This window comes from Haemaphysalis longicornis, unplaced genomic scaffold (genome assembly GCF_048455015.1).
Source record: "Haemaphysalis longicornis isolate Haplotype H1 unplaced genomic scaffold, Haemaphysalis longicornis Haplotype H1 scaffold_8, whole genome shotgun sequence".
NCBI lineage: Eukaryota > Metazoa > Arthropoda > Arachnida > Ixodida > Ixodidae > Haemaphysalis > Haemaphysalis longicornis.
The window spans coordinates 168,372,017-168,396,986 of record NW_027526445.1 but is presented as its reverse complement, the minus strand read 5'-3'; the positions used below and the strand labels follow the sequence as shown (position 1 = coordinate 168,396,986).

The 24,970-nt window shown below is 46.0% G+C and overlaps 1 protein-coding gene across 2 annotated transcripts in view; it reads left to right on the top strand.

Annotated features, from left to right (window-relative positions):
- LOC144150256 (cytochrome P450 3A5-like) overlaps positions 1-14,135 on the top strand; it is a 46,392-nt gene extending 32,257 nt beyond the window's left edge. Inside the window, exons 10-14 of one of the 2 annotated variants that reach the window (XM_077682114.1) lie at positions 178-286; positions 1,351-1,442; positions 5,585-5,725; positions 6,830-6,983; positions 13,986-14,135. In XM_077682114.1, the coding sequence (XP_077538240.1) occupies positions 178-286; positions 1,351-1,442; positions 5,585-5,725; positions 6,830-6,983; positions 13,986-14,072 (583 nt within the window). In that variant the 3' untranslated portion in view covers positions 14,073-14,135. Of the gene's footprint in view, positions 1-177; positions 287-1,347; positions 1,443-5,584; positions 5,726-6,829; positions 6,984-13,985 lie in introns of both variants that reach the window. The other variant, XM_077682113.1, reaches the window with a different exon arrangement.
- The last annotated feature ends 10,835 nt before the right edge of the window (positions 14,136-24,970 follow it).

Here is a 24,970-nt window from a genome sequence, read left to right as displayed (position 1 = left end):
ATTTTAAGCATTATTTGCTACTTGCAACTGTATGGCGGGGTAGTGTTCTTTTCTGGAGAAAACTTTTTCGAGAGGAAAGCTTACGAAACCTTGTAAAGCACTTCAACAAGGTAATGCAATATATTCTTCTAAAGTTGTAACTGTTTTTGAAAGCAGTCTTTGTTCTTCTCACTGTAGATTTGAAACCACGGCAACTGCACTAAGCTACGTTACATTTGTCGTGGCGAAGTACCCGGAAGTGCAAGAAAGACTTCGACGAGAAATTGTGGATGCAGTCGCTGCTAACGTAAGCGAATATGTGTCTGCATGCAAACCAAAATGGGCATTTTGTGAGTACACGTTGATCGAGCACCCTGGTTGGGGAAATGCTAAATATTTAAAATGAGGTTTTGCTTTATTTACTTGTCCCCAATGTTTTCAGACCTTAACATTATGCCATTTAATGTAGCAAGGGACTACAAAACAACATTACTAGTTCAAAGAGCACTAAATAAATCCAATCGATCATCCGTTGTAATAGAACCTAAACGAAACACCAGACATGCTCACAAATGTAATCGTAATTTACCAAAAATACATAATGTGTACGGTCGCCGCACTATTTCTTACCTAAGTGCCAAACTATGGAACAACGTGCCAGTGAATATAAAAATGAAACCAAATAACACTCGTTCCTTAAGAGAATTTTTCATGTCTGAACATTATACCTCACCCTGTTAACACATAGCTAAATATATTAACCTAGCTCACATTATATGTAATTATTGTAAAAAAATTTGTTTGGATTGTTTTTTTGTTTATTGTAGTTATTATGTTATGGATCCATGACTAGCCATGTCGGCTAAGGATCCAGATGACTTTTCACCCATTTTCTGTACCTGTTTTTCATGTAATAAACATAGTTCTGAGTTCTGAGTAAGAAAAGAGTTCCCTCAAAATTTTATTTAAGACACAAGCGCAACGTTTACTTTCGCCCTAATCAATAACCCACTTGAGAAGCGTCAATAATCCAAATGTGTGAATGTAAAAAACTCGACAAGTATTGTATTGTTGTAGCTGTATTGTTACAGCCACAGCTATAATATGTGCCTTTAAATTCAATTGTAGGGCGATGCAACGACCAAGCAGATCTTTCATGGGGAATCGCGAGTGCATTGTTATCTTGACTATTCCGAAAAGAGTCCCCACTGCCTGCAGGTGTCCACTCAGCTCTCCTTTGCTTCTTGACACCTTGATTAAACCCAGATTTCAAATGCATTCCACGTTGTGCGTGACAAGTACAGCCTTTCAAGGGTAACTAGGGCTCAAACTAACATCGCTTGCGTCACTGGGGTTTTCTATGTTTAGCAGGGCGTCCTAGACTTTGAAACAACAATGAAGAAAACGAAGTACTTGGCACAAGTAGTGGACGAGGCATTACGGCTTTACCCACCAGCGGTCACGTGAGTAAACGATCAGCGGAATGCAATTAGCAAACAGGACACATTCGTGTTTCATGGTAAACGCGCCGGTCCGACGCTTCATAAATAAACATAACAGGGCTGACAACACTGCCACACCACCATCGTTTTCACTCTCACTTAGAACGCTGCTTTCCATCTTTCGTGAATAATGCAAAACCTGGTCCTTTGGGCGTTGTCGCTTGTGATGGCCAGACAAATTGTCCCTGTAAATGTAAGACCCAGTGTTCTTCGACTGGTCTCAGTTGTGAAAAACAACGGTTAATCATGGTCACATGCGATGTACGATCGGATAACATTGAAATGCCCAAACAACGTATATTTTTGAGTTCAGGTACCGGCTGTTACACATTTCGGACACCTGGGAATTAAGCAATAAACTGATAGGTGATCCTACTGAAGAAATCCGGATGTCCTGCATCAGCAGTTATATTCAGGCTATGGATCAAATTTGTATTGAACGTGGTGAAATTTCAGTTCCCCACTTTACCTTCACGTAGATGGTAACCATCCGTGTTTCCTACACCTCCTTACTTCCCCCATCGCTCCACTCACTCTACCCATAAAGTTCAATATTATTGTATGAAACTCTGCCTCTACGCTCCTAGCCATTCTTTTCTGTTGTTAACTTACACAGTGCCTTCCAGCAGTAATCAACGGGTTTTTGAAAAATTACACTCACTTTCTTACATATAGCAAACTAAAGGAACAGGAACAAAAGGTGCCAAACTGCACCTGTCTGGGTTCCTGACTCCATGCATTCTGCATAACAGGGAAACAGAAACAAGCTCAACTACAATAGAAGCACAGAAAAAGTACACACAGTATGAATAGGTACTAGGCATTATATATAGAAAAAAACGTATCTAATATACAAAATCGCGGTTACATTGCAAAACAAAAACGTAAGCAGACAGCATCACACAGAAAATACAAACGAAGTCAATGATTTCTTGAAGCAACTAAGAGATGGGCACTGATCAATTATGTCCATTAAGTCCTTGTTTTTATTCAAGAGGACAGGAATTAGGTGGTGTAAACATTGAAAGCCGTAATTGGTGCGGATCTTCGGCGTTTTATAATTACTAGTTCTAATTCGAAAAACTGATTTCTGGTTAGATATGCATCTTCAAACTCCTCCCGACTTTCCTTTATGTGTGAATACATGTACATCGCAAGCTGGCGCTTGTGAAGCTGGAACACATCGATCATACCATATTTGGCGCAAACATCTCCAACACCACGCTGATACCCGAGTAAATACACCCTATGCATAAACCCTCTGTGACGGTGTGCTCCACCCCTTTTTGCACAACCGGCAGTACCACCCAGGGTTTTTGTTTGCCCCATTGGGCTCTGGGGGGAAGAGCGGGCGTCCGTATCGCCAAAGTGTTTACACTATTGCCGCGGAAACTCTCGAGGGGTTTTAATTACATCGCCACACGGAGCCCGGAAGGCACGCATTATTCGCTTTCGAAATAATAGCGACGAGATGCAGGCCAGCTTTGGCTAAACCAACGCAGGGTCTTTCGAACCAGGTAAAACACCTGGTTGCGCTCCTAATGTTTTATCGCCGTCACGTCCAGAGTAGCAGTAAAGTACGTGTGGCGAGGAATGCAGTTTTTATGACCAGCGCTAAAAAGATAAACCGTAGTGCAAAGGTTCCGGCATGAACAAACTCCGTTGATCCAAAGGCAATGTTTATCGAAACGAGCATGCAATTCTGCGATATCTGGAAGACGCGTAGATCCGACTAGTTGGTTCTTGCAAATTTTACCACGACCATGGAGAGCACCGTTAGAGTGTTTTTGTGTGTTAATGAACAGCCGTTTGATCGAAAGGTTGATGTAAACTAAGCACTGCATCTAGCTCTGCCCCTTACATTGTAAGTCTGCGAGGAAACCTTACGTACGAAGTTGCGTCATTTTCGGAATCTTCGACCTTTAAGATTAATATTAATGATAGCAAGAGGTCCGGTATTTGAGCATTAAAAAGGCGAGCTCTAAGCGCAAAAAACAGGCAGCAAAAAAGCCAACAGTGTCTCAAATATTGGCACGATAGATATTTACATAAATAGAAATAATGTCAAACGAAGGCGTGCGTGCCCTGTGTCAATGACAGGAAAAGCAAAAACGTTATCGCTTATGATAGCACTAAGGCGCCAACAGTCGAAGATAGTCGTGAATTTGTCCCGTGATACTGCTGGACTAATGGCTACCCACTCGTGAATTCAACGAATGCACTGCTGAAATACATGTTCAATGGCCACTTTAGATTGTTCAAGCGTCGCATCCAGTGAAATATGCATAAAAAGAATACTTCAAGGCTGGGAATACTTAATATACCCAGCGCTTCTTTGTTTTATCAATTCAATTACGACACAAGAAAAAAACAAACGTACATAATAAACGCAAGAGAGACAACTATTTATCCAGAAATGTACATGCTCTTATACGAGGACTGTCACGAAAATGTCTACAAATTTTCTTATATACAATGATATCGCATTCGTTCCGGCAAGACGTCCGAACGCTAGCAAATACACGTCCACATATTCGAAGAGAATTTTTCAAAAGGTTCATATTCAAAATTTAACTGCGCGAAAGACGGATACAAGAAAGGCCACGGACGAGCGCTTGTATCCGTCTTTCTTGTATCCGTCTTTCGCGCAGTTAAATTTTGAATATGAACCCCTTCCAACTCGCCCAGCTGTCCCTCCTTCTAATGCACTTTTCAAAAGGTGTTTATCAGCCGAACAGATTTTTGATAGAAAAGCATCTTGTAAACCCCGTCGGCCGAGTGAATTTTAATCTGTAAGGCAAGCCTGCTCCGCAGTTACGATTCGACGCTGGCCCTTAAATATAGTAAAGATCTGGTAACGAAAGTGCGTTTGATTATCAAACGTCGCATGCGCGTACGCCTGTTTGAAGAAATTTTCTTAAAGAGCACGCGGAAAACAATCGAAGAATCACTGCGAAAAATTGCGCGAATCAACAGCAAAGTGGCACCACCTCCAGATGTCTGGATTCCAAATTGTGAGTCTTGCCACTGAGAATGGGCGTCCCATTACTCTGCTGCTAGCGATTGTTTCCCGTGAGTCGCCTACTCCTGCAGGCACGCCAATTCGCGAAACGAGAAATATGTATAGTTTGGGCACCGGGCCACTCTGAACTCCCTGGAAATGAATCGGTGCAAGGGGTGGCTCGAGAACTGGTAATCCGAGAGCCCAGTGACGCTGCAGAATCTCCTCAACAGTTCTTCCACAGGGACTGCCTCTTGACCTACCGATCGGTACTCAATCACTACCGACTGTCCAGAGCTCGCTTCCCACAGCCCGAACCCTCTTTCTCCCGCCGCCACGCTGTTGTATGGCGCCAGCTTCAAACACCCACATTTCGCATACCTGCCCTCCTATTACTCTACTACACCGAGTCGCGCTCGAACCAATGCCCTCTTTGCCACAAATATGCAGACCCACCACACGTGATTTGGTGTTGCGAAGAAAACTCACTAAAACTATTAAAAAGCACCCCATTTTGTTACCAATTACGAACTAGGAGCAGTGGGAGGCCGCGCTGCTCAGCACACTGCAGACCCCATGACCCGACCCAGGACTCAGTAGCCCAGGTGGCTGAAGAAGCCGCAGAGGTGTACATGAATCCTGCCTTAGCCGGAGTACACTGAAGTCGACCTGGAAACGGTCCCACTCGTGGCAACAGTAGCTTTTTCTGGTCGGATCTAGGTTTAACTAGAGGAATATAGGTTACGCCGCATAGACTTCCAAACAGCCAGTGCTGCCTGGTAACATGAATAACGATCTCAAACTGGCCTAATAAGTGAAACTTGAGGCGAATTAATATTCATAATGGCGCCGCCTTCGAAAATAGTCATTTATAGGGAACCATAGACATTTAGGCACAAACTCCAAATCGGTATTTATAGGCACTACAAAAAACACCACAACAGCTCTTTTTAGCCTCTAATTTCTGCTCATATATCAAAGTTAGGCGATAGTAGCGCATGAAACAAAATGGACGTTTTCCTAAAATTCGGTCTTTAGCGATCACAAAAACGCACTTGTTAGAGCAGCATTTTTTTTCGTTGAAAATACGCTTCTCCCACAGGTTTTCGACGCGGCGCGCGAAAGAAGATTTCCAATGGAACGGCATCAAATTCCAGGCGGGGACCTGTTTTATTGTGCCGCAGTACCACGTTCAGAGGGATCCCAGATACTGTACCAACCCCTTGGACTTTGATCCGGAGAGGTACAAAGTATTTTTTCTGTGTTTTACTTTCTGAAAAAGTATAGGGGGGGGGGGGGGGGTTGAGTGAGCCAGCCAGTGTTGGGGGAAACTAACTTAATTATTTACTGACGTCTTGACTTTATCGTCTGCAGGCTTGTTCATTTAGCATCCAATAAAATATGATTTGCAGAACCGCTAGGTGTGGTGTCCTAAAATGCGATATCATTGCTACGTAGAGCGGTGAATGGGACATACTGATATAAAAAGAGATAGTGCAACTGAACCATGCTGTTTCCTCAACAGTGGTGTCTCATTTCCACGTGACGGTAGCTTGCCATACTGCATCGCGATGCGGCACAGTCCCTGCGGCTGGGGCTGACCGCAGACCAGATCTGCCACACCCGTTCAGTTTACTGCTCTCTGCCCCATCTGGGCTGTTGCCGAGCGCGGGCAGTGCGAATGTGGGAGACTGACTTTTTATTGGATGAAAGGCAAGTCAAAATCGCCTTAAGTAAAAAGAATACTATCGGGTTTAAAAATTGTAACTAGAAAAGTAGCGGCGCGTAAAGCAATAACTTGAACAACGCCTCCTCTATACTACTGCTGTTAACGTCACCCGCTATCCAATTGGATAATAAAGGCGCCTAGTTCAGCGGCTCATCCGTGGTGTGGCGGGTGGAAGTGGGCTTTCGTATGAGGCTAGTACGCGTCCAGATAACACAGATGCGTACGAGCTCCACCTCACAAAGGATGACCAAGCCCTGCAGATTGTTTCGCATAGTTTCCAGAAAGCGGCGTTGCCAACCTAGTGACTGCATGATACAGAAGCACAAGCGGAGGCTATATATAGCCTTGAAAAGGGAAGAGGAGAGCAATATGCAAGCGTTGTTTTAGTCGTCTTCCGCTAACGCGACAGGCAACGTTATTGAGACGGCGTTTAATTTGGGTCACCAACGTCAGGGTGTCTAATTTGAGGTTAGCTATTTATACGATGTTGTTGCATACTTAATGAATTTTTAGGCACTCCCCTAACTTCTAGCAGAGTATCTATGCACCAAGCGCTTGTGTGTATTATACATCTACCCAGTTTTCGCCACAACTGACTGCATCTTTACCTATGTGCAGGTTCTCTGTTGAACATGATGCCATTGTGAGGCACATGCCGTTCGGTGTGGGGCCACGCAATTGCGTAGGAATGAGGCTGGCGCTGTTGAAGATAAGATACACGATTGCCAGATTATTACTGAAGTACCGCCTGGAGCTCGGACCGTCTCAAAAGGTATGTTGTGGGATTGATTGCAATGGGCTTAGGATTGCCGCTTTAAAGGGCCCTGCACCACTCTTTGTGCAGTGCAAGTAAACTTGCGCGAGGTTTTGATTTCTCTACCAGGAATACCTGAGCCAAATGTAACACGTGCACTTGAAGCGGTTAGCGCGCAAATCGCTGTGAAAGACGCGAATAAAACAAACTGCGCCCTCTTCAATTCTCCTCATTATGCCCCCCTAGCATGGCCTAAACGACGTCATTTGGGCCATCGCTGTCCTGTTGGCTATCGCTGGTCAACTTCGCGGCTTATTTCTCACTCCCTGAGACCATCCACCGTCGTCTGCCTGTGTACGAACCATCTTCTCTGTCTGAATCTTTACGCACAGTTTTGCTGTTTCTTTTCTGTTTTGAGTGCGCGTGGAGTTTGAATGACGGACTTAATACTCCTCTTTCAACGAGACCACTCGACAAAAAACGCTTATTGCTTCAAAAACGCCCTACTAGCCTGAGCGCGCGCTTGCGAGCAGGCAGCCATGCTTGTTTTTTGTTGCACCAAACCAGAAATAGACCCCTCTACGTTGCGGAGAAAAGGAGAAAACTCCCCGGCATGTGATATATCGAAGGCAGCTGAAGAGAACGCCGCGATCCGCCCCCGTCTCTGGAAGAGAGCGCGCAGCTTTCATCGTGTTTTCCGCGGTCAAGTTGAGAGAGAGAGCAATTATGCGCGATTTTTCATCGCGCGTAGTGTAGGTAATAGAGAACAAATTTTCATAATTCTTGAGGGAGGAGATTGCTTGGACACTAGACTTTACCCCAAAATACATTTCGAGTAGTCGATGGTAAGCGTTACACGAACCCTTTAAATTTTACCTACTTTTGTCTTACAGTAGGTACATAACAACGTAAAGGAACAGCCTTGAAAGCGAAATTTAAACTGCATTCACCATTGTCGGCTATTGTTACAAGAAGAGTAGGTGTTACCATCCCAGATAATAAAATTCAAATGCTGGCAGCACCACTGAGATCACTGAATGTTTAACGTAAATCTACTTAGGCCACTCGCGAAGGACCGGTTAACCGGCATGCACGTGCCTTCATGGTGTTCGGGTGTGCACATGGTCCGTTGAACAGTGAAAATCCGTGTAGTAGAGGGTGGAAAGACAATGAACGAGGGGGACAGACTCGCAGCTGTTTTCAGAAACGTTCAGAAGAGTCTGGAGGGTCGCAGTGTCCGCGGCAGTTTTTATTGCGCACTGTGTAATGAGCTTGAGCACGTAACTTAAGATAGCTCCGAATAAATTAGCTTCGTGTTGCTGTAAACGGTAGGGTTACGTAACTGTGGGCCTGTCTGAAGCTCGTAAAGCCGCTCTGAAGCTTGTAAAGCCGTGGTAGGAAAGAGTGGTACCTGAAAGAAAAGATGCCAAGTGAACTTAGGGCCAGATTTCAAACTCCCAGTTTCTCGCCAGGCTGCATTTTCAAGTTTTTATCAGATGGCCAGCGTATTACTGTGACTGCTTTTTCTTCGCGCAACTTCATTATCATCAGCAGCAGCAGTAGCAGCAACCAATTTAAGTCCACTGTAGGACGAAAGGCTCTCCCAGTGACCTTTAGACTCCCTTGTTCTGAACTGCTGGAATCCAGTCTTTGCATCCAGGTTTTCTTATTTCGTCTCTCCATCGAGATATTGCCCTTACCCTTCTTCTAGACCAGTCTTTCTTGATTCTTTCTGTTACCCTGGTAGCCCAACGCTTGTCATTTGGTCTCCGTATATTGCCAGCTCAAGTCGATTTCTTTTTCTTTATTTGAACTGCATCCTCTGCTCGAGTTTGTCAATGGTCCAGGAAGGTCGTTTCTTGTCCAAGTGATAGTACTACCTCCCATCTCCTCATGGCCTTTTGAGCCGACCTAGGATTGCTTTACAGTTGTCTTGACAGGCGCCGAGTTTCCGCTCCACGTGTCACCACCGACAGGATTTATTGGTTTCATACTATTCTTTTAAGTCATAGAGGTAGCGTACTTCTCATTCTTTTGGAATACTTGCCGATTGCACGTCTGCCCATGCCTGTTCTGCGTCTTTTTTTTCCGTGGTTGGTATCAGCACAAACATCCTGTCCGAGGTAGTTTAATTCTTCTACTCGTAGCGTTTCGGCACACACGACACAGTGGGAGATTGTGGCAGGCGTATTCATCCTTACTTTAGATTTATTCATATTTATTTTTAGTCCCACGGACAAGTTTTCTGATTGTATTTCCCAAGCATTTTTGCAGGGGTTGTGTAGACTCACTTAACAAGATTATGTCGTCTGCAAACCGCAAATGGCTCAGGTATTGTTTTCTCAGTCAAGCTTCTCGAATAACTCCTCTTGACATGTTCTTAACAGTTTTGGCGAGATGCTATTTCCGTGTCGTACGCCCTTTTGGATCGAGAATTTGTCGCTTTGTAAAGAATTATCCTGTCCATACGTTCCTTACACACGTAGTCTAGGAGTATTACGTAGGTCTGCTCTCTTCCCTGTTCTCGTAATGCTTTTTGCCCCGCCGCATGGTCTACTTAATCAAACGCTTTTAATGTCAAGAAACGCCATGTGTAGGGATTTATTAACACGGAATTTTTCTACATTTTCGGTAACGACACGGATACAATCCATTGTTGAGTATTCTTTCGTGCTGCAACGTAGTGTAGAATCTGAAGGCATTCCTGCCTACCGACGGGGTTCAGGCAACAGCCTTGCCAAAACACTACCGCACAGAACGTTGCAAGCCGGAACATGGGCTTTACTTGAGCAGTGGAAACAAAACATAAACGGCACAGGAGAGGCATTCGCCACACCACTTCAATGTCTGGAGGCTTACGGCATGGCGGGATGAACGGCTGTCCGCTTGCTGTCGTCCGGGCTCCTTGAAGGTGGCTGGCAACGGCTGGTCTCTCCTGGCTGGCGGCGGTCCTGTTTGGCGACTGCCTGCGCTGGTTAAGCGCCGCTGCCCTTATTTAATGTCCGAAGTATACGTGCCACGCCCCCCTTCCATAGCACAATTTTTTCACAGTTTGTCCCTACATGGCAGGAGAGGTAGCGCGCGGTAATTCGAACGCAGCAACGCGACAGTTCACAGGGGAAAATCCCCACAAATCTCAAAGCGATACGCCCATCGCCTCCGTACAAGGACTACACGCACCATCTTTCAATCAGCCAGTATAAAAATATACCCACAGCGCTTCTTCAGGTCAGTTCACTTTATTCGCTGGCACTAACCCGTGGTCACCGTTAAATGGGCCCTGGTACGACTATTTTAACTGTTAAACCACGAAGGGTCTTAAAATGACACCACCAACACACCTCCAGTTTTTGGGTGATCGGGAGACTAACCAGATCTCAGAAACGACGACACACTTTTGCGCTTTTAAAATTACTATTAAAAATAGATTTAATGTAAAGATTAGTGTGCGACCCTTTCTTCGTTCGGCACCCCGAGCATAACGAATGCAGATATCGAGTGCTGTCTGCTCCTTGAGTAACCATAATCCCGGATACCTCAGACGCTAAACGAGATAGGTGCAGCTATGCTAGGAAGGCTCTCTGGGACGCAAACAGCACTCCCTCAGGAAAGAAATATCTGGTCACCTTCATGTAGTAGTTGTCGCCACCTTCCATGACTCACGAATGAAACTCTCGGCCCTCAGTCCCCAGCAGCTGTAGAGCACCCAAACACGGCGACGGCCAGGTCAGCGATGCAGCAAAGGGTGCAAAGAATCTCTGGGTCCGGACAGGCCGCCATTGGAACCTGAGCATGGTAACGTTCAACGCGCAAAACCTGTGTAGCGAAGGAAGTTAAACAGTACTATTAGAGAAGCTCTGAGACATAAAGTGGGATATTATAGGGATCAACGAGGTCAGGAGAAAAGAAGGATTGATAGCGCTGACTAGCGGTCCTTTTATCTACAACCGAGGACCTAAAGAAAAAGAAGAGCACAAAGCGTTATTTTTAATCCACAGAGAAATAGTAACGTACGTGGAGGGAACCTTCAGTTTTGACGAAAGAGTCACAGTCGTTCTAAACAAGCGATACAGGTTAAAGATAGTGCAAGCCTAAGTGCCAAAAGCCCGCTACGATGGTAAGGCCGTAGGCAGTTTCTGCGAACATGTTGAATCAGCATTGAAGAAGGGTTCATATAAGTAAAACTTGCTGCACCAAATCCTGATTCCAACAGACGGTGTCTATGCAAGTATTTCACGGGGTGGTGGCAGTCTTGGGAGGTGTTACGACGGAGAGTAACGGGATGTCCTTGCGCACAAGTTGTGGCAAAAACTGTTTGTCTTGATGTCTACCGTAAAGTCCCCGACTACACTACGTCTTGAATGAGCGCAGTAGGCAAGAAGTAGACAGCTATATACTACCAGCAAGCCGCTGTGCACCTTGGCGACACACAGCTCGCCAACTTCATCAGACGTACCAAAACTTCCAATGGGCGCTGCTAACAGACCCCTATACGCAAGTAGATAGCTACTCTGCCGCTCTGTTGGGGTCTCTGCGACACGCAGAAGTGCTGCTTCAGCGGCGCTCATTTCTGGATTCTGGCGTTGGCGGTGCTGAACCTTCGCTCGGTGGCTCGTTTAGCTGCAGCCATGGCGGAAAACAAGGCAGGAGACGGCGCAACCGGAGAAGCGGGAAGAATAGTCATAAGAAGTAAAATCAGTGTCCTCGTGGTTGTCACTGCGCCACCACGTGACCCCGCCTTGACGGCGCGCGCCGGCTCCAACCGAACTAACCAAACACCGGCGTAAAAGTACAAGAAAAAAGTATCGCGGGTCACATGCGTGGTCACATGCTGGGAGGACTCTGCAGCAGCCCGGTAAAAACAAAAAGTGAGGGGACGAAGTCAACGAAGGTGGTCTTAGGTAGGCTGGCTGCATGACATCATGCCGTCACCTCTCTTTTTTTCCTCCATGGTTGCAGAGGCAGACGAAGCATTTCCGTTGTCTCAGGAAGCGATCGCGTCAACATCTACGCACGACGCAATGCGCTACCCTGGTGTTATCTCGCACCTCCTTGCAATCGCCGCTAATGTCTCGTGCGGCCTCGACATATCCCATACTCCCGCTCAAACTTTCGCCATACTTTCTCTCATACTTTGATCCACCGCTTTCCTGCTCACTCGAGGTCGTGTTTTCGGTGTCCTCTTCGGTCGCTTGGTAACTACGAGGCCGACGGCCCCGCGAAACCACAGGAGTGGGCGCTTAAAAGCTTGCGCTCTAAAACGGAATTGGTGGAAGTGACAACCCAGCTATTGCGCAGAACGTGGGGGTGCTAGGAAAAATTAGGAGTGCCTAACATAGGTTGGTTAGGTGAAAAGTAAGGCTGAATGTTCAAAGAGAAAAAATTAAACTCGTGAAACGTAAAAAAAACCTGGCATGTTGTCAGTCAGGGTCACGACGCAGGCGTTTCAAATAACCCTTGCTAACATATTCGCTGTGACAAGGAGGGTAGTGTAGACACGCTATATGACCACCTAGCAACGGCAATCACAGTCTCCAGCAGCTGTGGCGGAAGGAGAATGCAGGAACACACTGAAAAACTAACCCAAAAACAAACAGGCTGCGAAACATAAAAACATGAAAGTATCCAGTACGATGGATCACAAGGAATTAGCGGAGATGTCGAAATTAGCAGAACTAAAACGAACGACACTCGTGCCTGGCCACATCGCAGTGATCAAACAAACTCTTGAAGTAGGATGAAGCTTAACAGGAAATCAAAATAAGCTAGCTATAGGCATAGACAAAATATGCGTACTCAGAGACGCGCAGGGTAACATTACACGCAACGTGTACCAGATAATCGAAGTATGATGATGGTTAGAGTTTTTTTGGCGCAAGGCCAGCTGGGGCAAAGAGCGCCAGATAATCGAAGTAGCACACCGATTTTACACCAGGCTATGTGCATGCGACGTTACACCAGGGGACACAACTAAGAGTGCATGCTTAGCTCGCGAAGTCCAATTAGTAGCGGAAGAAGTAGGAAAGGCTCTCAAGGGCATGAAAAAAGAAAAAATCGTAAGGTGACGACGGCATAACCAACGTTACTAGAATAAGCTAGTAACGTTGGGCATAACCACAGATCTTTTAAAAGAGGGAGGAGACATGTACTGGAAATCTTTGCTGCACTATTTTAAGGATTCCTAAAGACTATAAAAGTGCCCGTAGCCTGGAGAAACGCCGACAGAATTCTGATTTACAAGAAGGGAGATAGTAAAGAGCAAAAAAATTGCAGACCTCTCACACGGCTCTCCGTCCTAAACAAGCTGTTTGCCAAAGTAATAGTTACCGTATAAGCGACAGCCTAGATTTCCAACAACTCAGACAGCATCCTGATGCACCCTGTGCACTGCAAAGGCACCTGTTTTATTGCGTTGCTCTACAAGTCTTTTCAATGCTTTCACAGGTAAAGTTTCTGAAGCGGGTTGTTTTTGGACACAATTTATTGCCTCCTTCTTATGTATGGTTGTCGCCTGTGGGTGTGCAGCATTCCCTACGGGAAGGGTAGACACAGACGGGAAATGAAGGCATTCACAGGTGATACTATGGCTAAAGGCATTACAACAGGGCAAAAATTTATTGCGAACCAGTAAGCATGCCACTAACATCATGCACTGGCTGCCAGCGAAATAGCCGTAGCTCAGTTTCCACAGGACCGGTGTACATGGAAAGGGTAACCGGCTGGCGCCAGCGCACGCTCACTGGGAGAAACAGGCTAAGTTCCGGAAAGGAATGCCGACGGGCGTGACGCGGAAGGAAAGTGAAAAAAGCTTTGAGGAAGCATTAGCAAATTTTTAAACTGGTGAATAACTATCTGACTACACGGCCTACTTTGTAGCTTCTTGTATTTAAAATAACAGCCTTTTAACTGCTGTTCGGGAATGCTTTGTACGTGCTTAGCAGTAAAACATCGTCGCTAATAATGACTGATAGCACATTAGAAATCAGAAAAAACACTGTTATTTGTTGTTCCCATTTCTAGGGAACAATGGAGCTGAGCCAGTACGGCGCTGTCTCGACACCAACGAGGGGTCCGTGGATCGTCTTTCACACACTGGCTAACGACTGACCTGCAAAGTTCACAATCGCACGGAAACGATGTAATAGGCAATAATAAAATGGCAGTATTGAAGTGTCGTGTTTCTGTCTGGGATAAAGACAATGGTGAGGGCCTTAATGGACTGAATAAAAAAAGAAATGAAGGGAGCTCACACTAACGCGTAAGACTTGAAGGTAGCGAAGCTATACGCAAGCTTTACGACCATCCCGACTGCTTAAGTACAGATTTTATTTATTTATTTACTGATACTGCAATCCCCATTACAGGGATTTTAGCAGTGTGGTTACAGACATAATTTTTTACAATGTTGGCACTCTAGAATACATACCAGAAAGCGAACAAAAACAAATACAACAACAAGCTATGAATAATCAGGTCAACTTTGCTGCGAACGACAATAAGGATGGATCCATGACTTGGTTATTAGTTCATTCTACTGAGTTACCGTGGGCGGAAAAACGGAATATTTGAAGGAGTTATTTCACGACCGAGAAGGGTTATTGTCAGTTGATGCCTTTTGGCGTGTGGCGTATTCAGATGAAAATGAAATGATATCGGAAACATTAGGCTTGTAATGCCCTTTAATTAATTGGTAAAACATTTTAGTCGTAACAAACGATTTCTTTCGGCCAGTAAGGCTCATTGGCGGGATGTAAGAGTTAAGTTATAGAGGTGCGTCCGCGCGTTTTTCAATTTAGTTATGTTAACTTTAGTGAAGGGGTGCCAAACAATCACTCCATATCTAACATTAGGCGAATGATAGTTTTGTACGGTACAGTCCACACAGCGGAATTAGAATGTTTTAATGCTCTTCGACAAAAGAATAGTTTTTGGTTAACGTTTGTAATTATGGAGTCATTAGGCAGTTTTAGCATATCGTTACGGTGTTTGCGTTACCGTTTACCGTCTTACCGGAAGCCGCTGGCGATGGTGAAGGCTGTGCCGGTAAGTTACCTTTCGCGGTAACTCTCGCACTGTGCACTCACACGGTAAACGGTAACGCAAACACGGTACCGTTATGCTAAAACTGCCTATTATGTTTATTCCAGTTAAGGTTATTGGTAATCTAAATCCAAGATACTTAATTCTAGTTACCTCAGAAAGGGTGAAGCTTGTGGTGGGATAATTAAATAGTAAGGGTTTTTCTTGTGGGTTATTCCCATAAATACTGTTCTATCGAAGTTAATTGACACCTTCCGTAAATCACACCACTCAAAAATTCTATGAAAGGCACTATTTAGAACGTTTTGATCAGTTACATTGGATATCTCAAAATATATCAGACAGTCATTAGCGTACAACTTTATTTTTGCAGGAACGTCATTCACATTATCATTGAAAAAAATGAGAAACAAAAGGGGACCCGCCGCGGTGGCTCAGTGGCTAAGGCGTTGTGCTGCTGAGCACGAGGTCGCGGGTTCGATTCCCGGCCGCGGCGGCCGCTTTTCTGATGGAGGCGAAAAGCAAAAACGCCCGTGTGTACGAGATTTCGGCGCACGATAAAGATCACCAGGTGGTCAAAATTAATCCGGAGCCCTCCACTACGGCGCGCCTCATCGCCTGCGTTGCGTCGGCGCGTTAAACCCCTCAATCAATCGAGAAACAAAAGGGGTCCCAGAACAATACCCTGTGGAACGTCAGAGTCAACGGTTGCCTCTTCTGAACAGTATTCGTTAAAAACAACAAATTGTATACGGTTCATAAGGTAGTCTGCTATCCATTTTATTAGGCGCGGATTTTTAAGTGGTTTCTCTCATTCAAAAAGTAATTTTTTGTGTGAGGCTTTGTCAAACGTTTTTGCAAAGTCCATAAAGATGGCATCAGTTTCCGTCTCATTGTAAATTGAAGTTGCGAAATCGTGTATTGCCTCCACAAGTTGAGTACAGGTTGAATAACCTTTTCTGAATCCGTGCTGCTGTTTTGTTAGCATGTTATGCTTACTACAAAACTCAGAGATATGCGTATGAACGATGTGTTCTAGAAGCGTACAGGTAGTTCACGTTAATGAAATAGGATGATAATTCGAGATGAGTTGCTTTTTACCAGACTTATAAAGAGGCTTGTCTCTGCCGGCCTTCCAATCATCTGGTACTCGGCCTTCACGTAGTTATTTTGAAAATAAAACATACAGATATTTGGCGATCCATTCGGCATGTCGCTTTAAGAATGCGTTTGGAATGTTATCCGGACCAGGTATCTTTGTAACATTGCGTTTAAGAAGCATGTTGAAAATGCCTAGCTCACTGACAACAACGCCACGTTTAGGCGGGTAATCTTCATGAAACATGGTAAGAACATTGTTGTCAATGGTGAAAACCGATTGGAATTGTTGATTAAAAGGCATTCGAAATAAACCTGCCATCATGAACATAAACTCCATCAACTACAAAAACACTGAATTCAGTAGATGTAGGCCTAATGGTCCACCGAAATCTCTCAGGGCACGTTTTAATAAAGTTTGGTAGTTATCGCCATAATACCGCTCTTTGTCAATATAGATTTGCTCTTTTAGCTTAGTTGCAATCTCTCAAATCTTTTCGTTTACACCAGTGATATTACCAAGATTACGACGCTTTTTTAATCTTTTTAACTGAGTTTTGCATAGCAGCCGCTTTCTTCTTCTTCTTCGTCACCGCAACGACCTTTACTCCAGGTTTGTTGCTATTACGGCGAAGAAGAAGCAAATCGAGGAAACTGAACGAACGACGGAACGCGCACGCATAAACTAGGAACCCGCAAGTGCAACGTGTACACTATCACGTGTTCTGTGTCTAGAAGTAGGCGTGATTTCTTTCCACAGAGCCACAGCCGAGTGAGTAAGCCGTTTTACTCTCGAGTACTAACTCACGGTAGTAGCCAAGTGGGTAAGACGACTGACTCTAACTACGTGGATCTGCCAGATACTGGCGGCGCCAGTGGTTTGTTTTCTTTACACTGTTATATTGAGTTTTGTGAAACGCCGGAATCCGCGAATCGCTAAGTTGCTTCGCTGTTAATAACATGCCTTTAGAATGAACCGTCTCTAGGAGAAAACACCTGCAACACCGGAGAAAACATGTGCTTCCCTGCTTCCTCCTTCAAGCATATTGCATTGTTCGCGGCGTCGGGCGTAGCTTTAGGTTTAAAAAATGAGAAAACGGCCTTGGGAGGCTTTATTATCTGCAGGGGGGGGAGGGGGCAAGTAAACAGAAAAATGGCCCCTGAAAAAACTAACTGATACCGGCGAAATGCCGGGGAATGATCGCAAAAGCGAGAAATCGCATGAATCGCACAATATACCTCCCTATGGTACACGCCTCCCAAGCCCGGGATTTTTTGTTTGCAGTGTCTAGAATGCCGTGCGACGGCACTCTTGCTTAGCGCTATAGCCATGCCTATAGTGCGCCGTTCAACAACACTCGAATATTTAATACAGGGCTGACATAGGCCAGAGCGTCCGCCCTGGTGGTGTAGAGCTTACGTCCTAGCTAGCTTCATGTTACTAAGGGCGGTGGTTAGAGTCCGGCACTTGCCTTTTTTATTATTTATTTGCGTATTGAAGATTTTGTTATAATTCTCATGGATTAGGTAAGTTTTTGTGTTTTAAATGATTGTTTTTTGTTCGTTAGGTTATGTTAGGTTAGTTAACGTTACGTTAAGTACAGGGGGGGGGGGGCGAAGTAGCGCGGTACACGTCATCTTTTTATCGAAACGACGGTGGACGTCACTTGAGTGGAGTGCTTATAGCATGTCAGATGCAACTCTAAGCACAGCATTTCTTTGTTTCGTACGTGCGAAAAGCGATATTATCAACGTGCTCACCACATGCAAGCCGATTGGTGCGGCAAATACTTGCCATTGGTCTTTTTCGTTTCGCTGTAGCAGGTATGAGACAACTTGACCGTTAGGTTAGTTAACGTTACGTTGAGTACAGGGGGGGGGGCGAAGTAGCGCGGTACACGTCATCTTTTTATCGAAACGACGGTGGACGTCACTTGAGTGGAGTGCTTATAGCATGTCAGATGCAACTCTAAGCACAGCATTTCTTTGTTTCGTACGTGCGAAAAGCGATATTATCAACGTGCTCACCACATGCAAGCTAATTGGTGCGGCAAATACTTGCCATTGGTCTTTTTCGTTTCGCTGTAGCAGGTATGAGACAACTTGACCGTACGCCAAATGTTAGGCTTTGAGGACTAACGAGGTGAACAGATACCGCAATTTCGCGTACAGTGTTTTACGTTAAGCTGTATACCTGAAGTTAAGCCTAATAACAGACATGGCGCAAAACCGCTGAGTTGTATTCGGACATGTTACCTCCATGTCTTTTTTAGAGCAAAGCGGTTAACATCTCATTGATAGGGATTATTTGCCTCACCTGTGTGCAGAAAGGAGATAGCAGCGAAGAGAAAAAAACTTGATGCAGCCGTTCGCCTTCCACCGTAAAGCAAAAAAAAAAAAAACAAGCAAAACATTCGCCGCATATGTGCTGCCTTTGGTGCAAAGTACAAAAAAGATCTTGTGCCACCACTGCCACCTCAACGGCTCCCCTCTCCCCCTACCACCTGTTACGCTCTTTCGCTCCCGTCTCGCTCCTCTCATGGTAAACACGGTGATGTTTCGCGCCAGTCGATTCTATTTTACCGCTGGAGATAGTGATGACTGCTATTGGTTTCCCCTTTCTTGTGGGGTGATGACAAGTCATCTGACCAAAAGGACTTATATACCTATGTTTTGTACTCTTGGTGCGTTTTACTCCTCGCGCGGCATCTACTAGAACATTTCGTTGCTGTGGGACCTTTTGGAATGCGGCTACAAGGCTGGAGCCATGGGTGAGAGCGCTTTTTTATTTTAACACGAAAGTGTTTCATTCCCGGATACACAAAGATTTCAATGACGTCATATCTGTCACTCAGATTACGGCAGTAAACGAAGCAATCGGCCTGTAAAGGGTGCACCCCTGCACACAGGATCTTCTTGCGGGAAGCAACGTTTAGTACTAAACAGTACGTTATACTTAGGGCTGTTTGTTTTCTGGTTTTATATTTTAACACGAAAGTGTTTATGCCGGGATACAATAAGATTTCACTGACGTCATATCCGTCACGGAAATGATACCAGTACACCTTTGCCTAAGCGACCCGCAAGCAGGACGTCACTCGCCAAGCACAGCCACAAGACACTGCGGACCCGCAAATCATGCGCAGCCGCAGAATTCGCTGCACATTTCACTTTCGTGTTTTACCGATTCCTATCACAGAAGAATCAACCACAGTTTTTCTTTTTCAGTCAAGACAATCGCCTTAACGCAAATTTCTTATTTGCTATGCCAAAAGTCAAGCAGCCAATGCATATTTATTAAAGGAATATAACGCAAATACCACTCATGTATTGATGTTTCACCCCCAATATACCCAATTTCTTCTTTTTCCTGGACGGTGTTAACAAATAGGAAGTGTGTTTCCAAGATTTTGTAGTTTGTGAAAGTTTTGACTATGTAAACCTCTCGTTCAAGTATTCTTTAACTTTTGGCCCAAAGCCTGAGTCACAGACATGCACACAGGCAGACAAAAATTTTACAGTCTAAGCAGCCCAAGAAATATTTTAGTCTCAAAAAAGGGCCAAGCAGCTGCAGTGATGTTCCGTGCGAGGAATTTCGCCTTTTTCGGAGAACTTTTAGCTGTAATTTCGGCCGAAAGGGAAAAAGGGGAATATTTATTCGATGAAGATAATTTGAGGAGTCGTGGAGTAAAAAGGAGAAAGAATGTCAGTAAACCGGTACTTGCGACATTGGTTACGTCGTTTTATTTTTAAAAATTCTTTTAACACGTCGTCGGATTTACGTTCGGATTACGTAGTCGTGCTCCCGCAAGCCACAAGCATCCAAGACCGCTTCCAATCCAGTTCATAAAATACGCAGAACAGAGGAAAGAATATGCCCTCAGAAAGAGCTATCACACTAAAAGCTAATTAGTTCGAGCTCGGTTAATTCGAAATTTCCGGTAATTCGAACTCAGGCCCTGGTCCCGGCACAGCCCTGTATATTTAATTGAAAAAAAAAAAAAAAAACTCCCGATAATACGAACGCGTCGCTATCCAGAACGGTTGATTCGAACTATGACCCCCTATAGTTTGCATCGTTCCTGGCAGAAGAAGTCAGCGCAGAGTGATTACAAAGCGTTGGAAATCCAAAACAAACCAAATTTACCAAGATGCACAACAACGAAACAGAAAAATAACAGCGTGGCATGCACGCTACGCTCCTGCAACAGATTATTTCTTTTCTACAGAGGGGGCCGCGCCACCGGCGCCAGTGCTCCGGCGCATGCCATTATTATTTACGAAACATTATTTGCAAAATAAGCCGCCACAAACCTGTAGTAGCGCCTAATTCGCGATAACGAATACAGAGGTGGCTCATTTGTGTTCTGCCTGCGCAGTGTGGCGCGATTTCCATTCATTCTGGCACCCGCTCGCTAATTCGAACTCCGCTTACTTCGAACAATTTTATTGTCCCCTTCGAGTTCAAATTAACGAGTTTTTAATGTATAGTGTGAAGCGGCTGCGGCTGTAGGGCTGAAGCCTGTTCACATGCATTCCTGCGCAATATGCAGAAGAAGTATTTCGGGTGCGGCGTAGTCCGTGAGCTGTCAACAAAAGATGGTGACACGCAGTCCTGGCGCTGAGCAAAAGTTAGCTTACATACCCAACGATGTCTTGTTCTTTTCTGGTGGGCGCTTTTACCTTAGAGCTTTATAATGCAAAGTTAGGAAGCTGTTTGGTATAAAAGGTGAAATGCAGTCAAATGCTGCTAAGTGACAGGTGTAGTATAATTTTTTTAAGGGGAAACTGATTTTCTGAACGGCGTCTGCGACCTGAAGACTACGTAAACTAGGCATGGCTGGCGCTGGCTAACTCCCAAAACCGAACAGGAACCGCCGTAAAGATCTATTAGTTACAAAAAGACAATTCAGGGGTTTATCGGGAATTCGTGAGAAACCTGTGGGGAAAAATGGAACAAAACAGGGAATTTCAGAACCTAGAAATAGGGACTTTTCTCTCCATTGCAAAACATCACTGCGAAGCCGTACGCATGCCGGTGAAGGTCAACGAGAGCGCCTCACCATTGGCTTTGAGAGAGAACACCACGCGAGCATCCGAAAGACGAAGGGCCTGCACGGCCTGCACCTCCAGCCGCCGATCAGGTAGGCACTACCGCTTGGCAACGCAGCAGCACATGTACCACGACTATACGTAGCCTGCATTTTTTACATCAACAGAGCACTCTCTGGTGTACTGCTGTCAGCTTCCGCAGTGCTGTCCGAGATAAAAGCGGCAGATAAGTCCACAGTCTTCCTCCACTGCGCCAGTAGTTCTTCAACATTGCAGCCGCAGTGGCTTCAATGCAAACTAAATATAGCGCTGCATCTGCAACACCTGCTATGGTAGAAAACGAACGTTAAATCAAAACAAGCGGTGTAAGAATGAGCAAACTTTACTAGACAGTCCTCAGATTTTCAATAATTTGCATTGTGAATAAAGAAAGGGTGGGAAAACACACGCTAATATTGGATACCGAACCTACGACTTCGGATTACTCCTTTGACGCCCTATCTAAATGAGGTATCTTGGCAATTGTGTTGACGGCTAGTTTCTTAAATATTATATTTGAGGGTGCTATCCAGCCCCAGTGTCTATATTAAAGGTCCCTTTCACCCCGAGTTGTCGAAGCTGCGTTCGCTACCACCCACAAGCAAAACATACAGTTGCAATAAACATATATACCACGGAAGATGGGGGAGAACACAGCCTCCCAGAAAACCCAATCGGTACGGCACCGAAGGCGTCGAAGGAGCAGGTTCGATTCACACTGTAAGAGCGCTTTCTTCCACTCTGTTTGCTATCGTAAAGGGGTGGAGTTCTTGAAATTCTCCAGTAATGCCTAGGAACTCCTACGCCACTGCTGTGTGATTTCTTCCTACGACAGAAAAAAGAACATTTGCGCTATTATAAAAATGACTTTGGGTTAAAGGAGTACTGTCAGTGTACTGACAGGAAATGTTCGTGTTACGTTTTCTTTTTTTGCTGCTATACTAGTGCCTACCAGCCAGTAATCATAGAACGGCACATTAGATGGTCAATCGCAGCGTTTATATTTATTTGCAGCCTCGTTTATTTGTGTCAGTTCAAGTTTCAACCGTAGAGTTTCTTACAATATACACTAGAAAGGAATCTGGCGCTAGCGTCTATGCGGCTCATATCAAGGCCGTCTGTGTCGTCATGGACCGCCATTATAACATGCACTCGCCTTAGTTTCATCATTGGCTTGGATTGAAACGTTTTAGTGACCGCAAATTTAAACAATGGGCCGCAAAAACGTGAAGAATAGTGTGAAATTATGAAAGTGGAAAATAAAAACCGACTGTTTTAAAACTAAGCAAAAAGGAAGTAAAGCATATTTGTGCCGGAACGGTTGTGCCTGCTATTCCGCAGGCCAAGGTTGTAGTTACGAACAATGTTAATATTTGGGGGGGGGGGGGGGGGGGCTGACTTATTAGAGACTCTGATTTTATTAGTTTCACCATTATTTCAAATAATAAGTTGTTTGAAAAGTTTGAAAGTATTTTGAGCGTGCCTATGTAAACACTGCCTTTGTGGTGAACCGGTGCACCGACCGCCAGCTAGTTTAACAAGAAAAAAGAAAACGTGGCGTTAAACAGTCGTGGACGATGTCAAGATAGGACGCTTACAAGCGCCCGCATCTGTCATATCTTGTCTTCGTCGAAGTACGTTTCTTTTCTTCTTTTCGTCAGCTACAAATTTCGCGGCAGCATATTACCCGGTCAGTCGTACATACGTCCTTCGACTGCGGCATGACCAACGTCAGGTGCTATCACGCACTGCCTGCTGTTTCACCGAACATGGCTACCACAGAACAGGGAGGCTTTCGGCTTCCTTGTAGCTGTTAAACGTGTTAATGCATAGTGAAGAAAGCAAACCCCCAAAACCGCTGAAAAATGTAATTGTCGTGCCAAGCCCAAGCCAAAAAGGGGGGTCTTCCCATAAACCCCCCCGAGGACATGGCTTAGGAGGCGCAGTTTCCTCTCTAATATACTTACTAAGAAACTCTATGGTTTCAACGATACGAGCACCAAGGATGCCGCCTTGCCGGGAAGGCGCGCATGGCATCACCCTTCTCGTCACACAGCGGCCAGTTTGGACGCGCATGCGTGCGTTCAGAGCGGCAGTGGTTCCACGCTCGCGGGCAGCATAACGCCAGTCCCAGGCCTGTGAGGCAATGGACAATTAAGGCGGAGCAGCGCGCGCCACCATCAGCCACCTTTTAAATGCAGAGCATTTCTTAGCCTCGCCTCTTCCTGCGTCGGACGGCGTCCACAGCTCCGCGTCCGCAGCAGGTGCGCGCATGCGTCGTAGTCAGCCCGTTCGCTCGTCACCCCCGGAACGCTCCTCCAGTCCGGCCGTGTCTCGGCGTAACAGGTGCGTGATAGCAGCGCGGTGGGGCGTAGAAGAGCGCGCGCTGCTTGCGCATGCGCGCTCTCCCCCCGTACCACTCTCCCTCTACTGCGCGCGCTGCAAAAAGTCAAGCATTTCCCAAGTAAGAGGGAAGATGGCAAAGTACGAATGCCCGAGTTTGCCCGAAGTTACCCGAAGTTACCCGATTTGATCCGGAGGGGCGCTATGTTAAAGTCTTTGGCATTCGCACGTTACGTACCTCTCACTTGGTAAATGCTTGGGAAAGCGCCCTCGAGCGTCGGAATGCGGAGCCGACGAGCGAGCGCCCTCACGCGGACGGAACGCGAAGCGAACCGGCACAGCGGCGCGCCGCCCGCAGCTAAGCCGAGCAGGAGACCGTTGCTACGCCGAGACCGTTGCTACGCACGCTCTCTCTCCTCCTCCGCGCCGTTGCTAGGGGAGAGGGGGAGCGCGGACGGCGGGAGAGACGCGCGCGAAGGCGCAGTACCGGCGAGGAGGAGATGTCACGCGAGGGGGAGAGGCACGCGCCGAGGATGAGTGCAAACCTAGCGGGGGGAGAGGCGCGCCAGCTGCAGAGCACGTGATGTCACGGCGCGAGGGGGAGGGTGGAGTGTGACGTCACGGCGCGAGGAGCGGTGCGGAGCCGGTGCGGGGCGCGCGCAGCTACGGCGCGGGAGGGCGGAGCGCGCGCAGTCACGTGGGGTGTGACGTCGCTGCGCCGTTGCTACAGACGCTCCCCTCCGCTCCTCGCGCCGTTGCTAGGGGAGAGGAGGAGGCGCACTGCGGACGGCGGAAGGTTCGGGGTCGCTTATAAAGTACATTCGTACTTAATATAAAGCCGCTAGCGGTCGCTCGTGCTTCAGTCACTGCGTTGCTCCTTCCTTCCTTGGTTGACGCTCGCTCCCACGTTTACTCGTGTCTGCTACTCCAGCATCACGGAAGAAGCGATGGAAGCAACACTTCCTTCAACCAGTACTGAGGCCCCAATGCTCTGCATTTACTCGTGTTCCCCTCGCGGGAAGGCGCGGGAATTTTTTTTTCCATCACAGGAGCCCTGACGTTGGCAGTTCGGGACGGCGCGCTCATATGCTAATTTCGATGTTAAAAAGTCCCCTTTCTGAGCTTACTCGCGCGTGCAAGGCTTGAAACTAGTTTAAATTGAGTTATACCGCACGGTTGTAGTTTAAACTTCCTCGGTAACTTTTAGCGCCCGTACTCTTCTAGCTTAGTCATTTCCCCGGATTATGTTATATACTAAACGCCCGCGATGATCCGCGCGCCTGTTAACCAAGAGGTATGATTTGTACCACATTTTAATTAGCGAACATCGCTGCGCCTGCGAATCACAACAGCTAAACTGGGGTCTCAAAGCGGAAGATGACGACTATTCGATCAAATGTACCGGTAATTCAACGTGCGCCCCGAATCTCGAG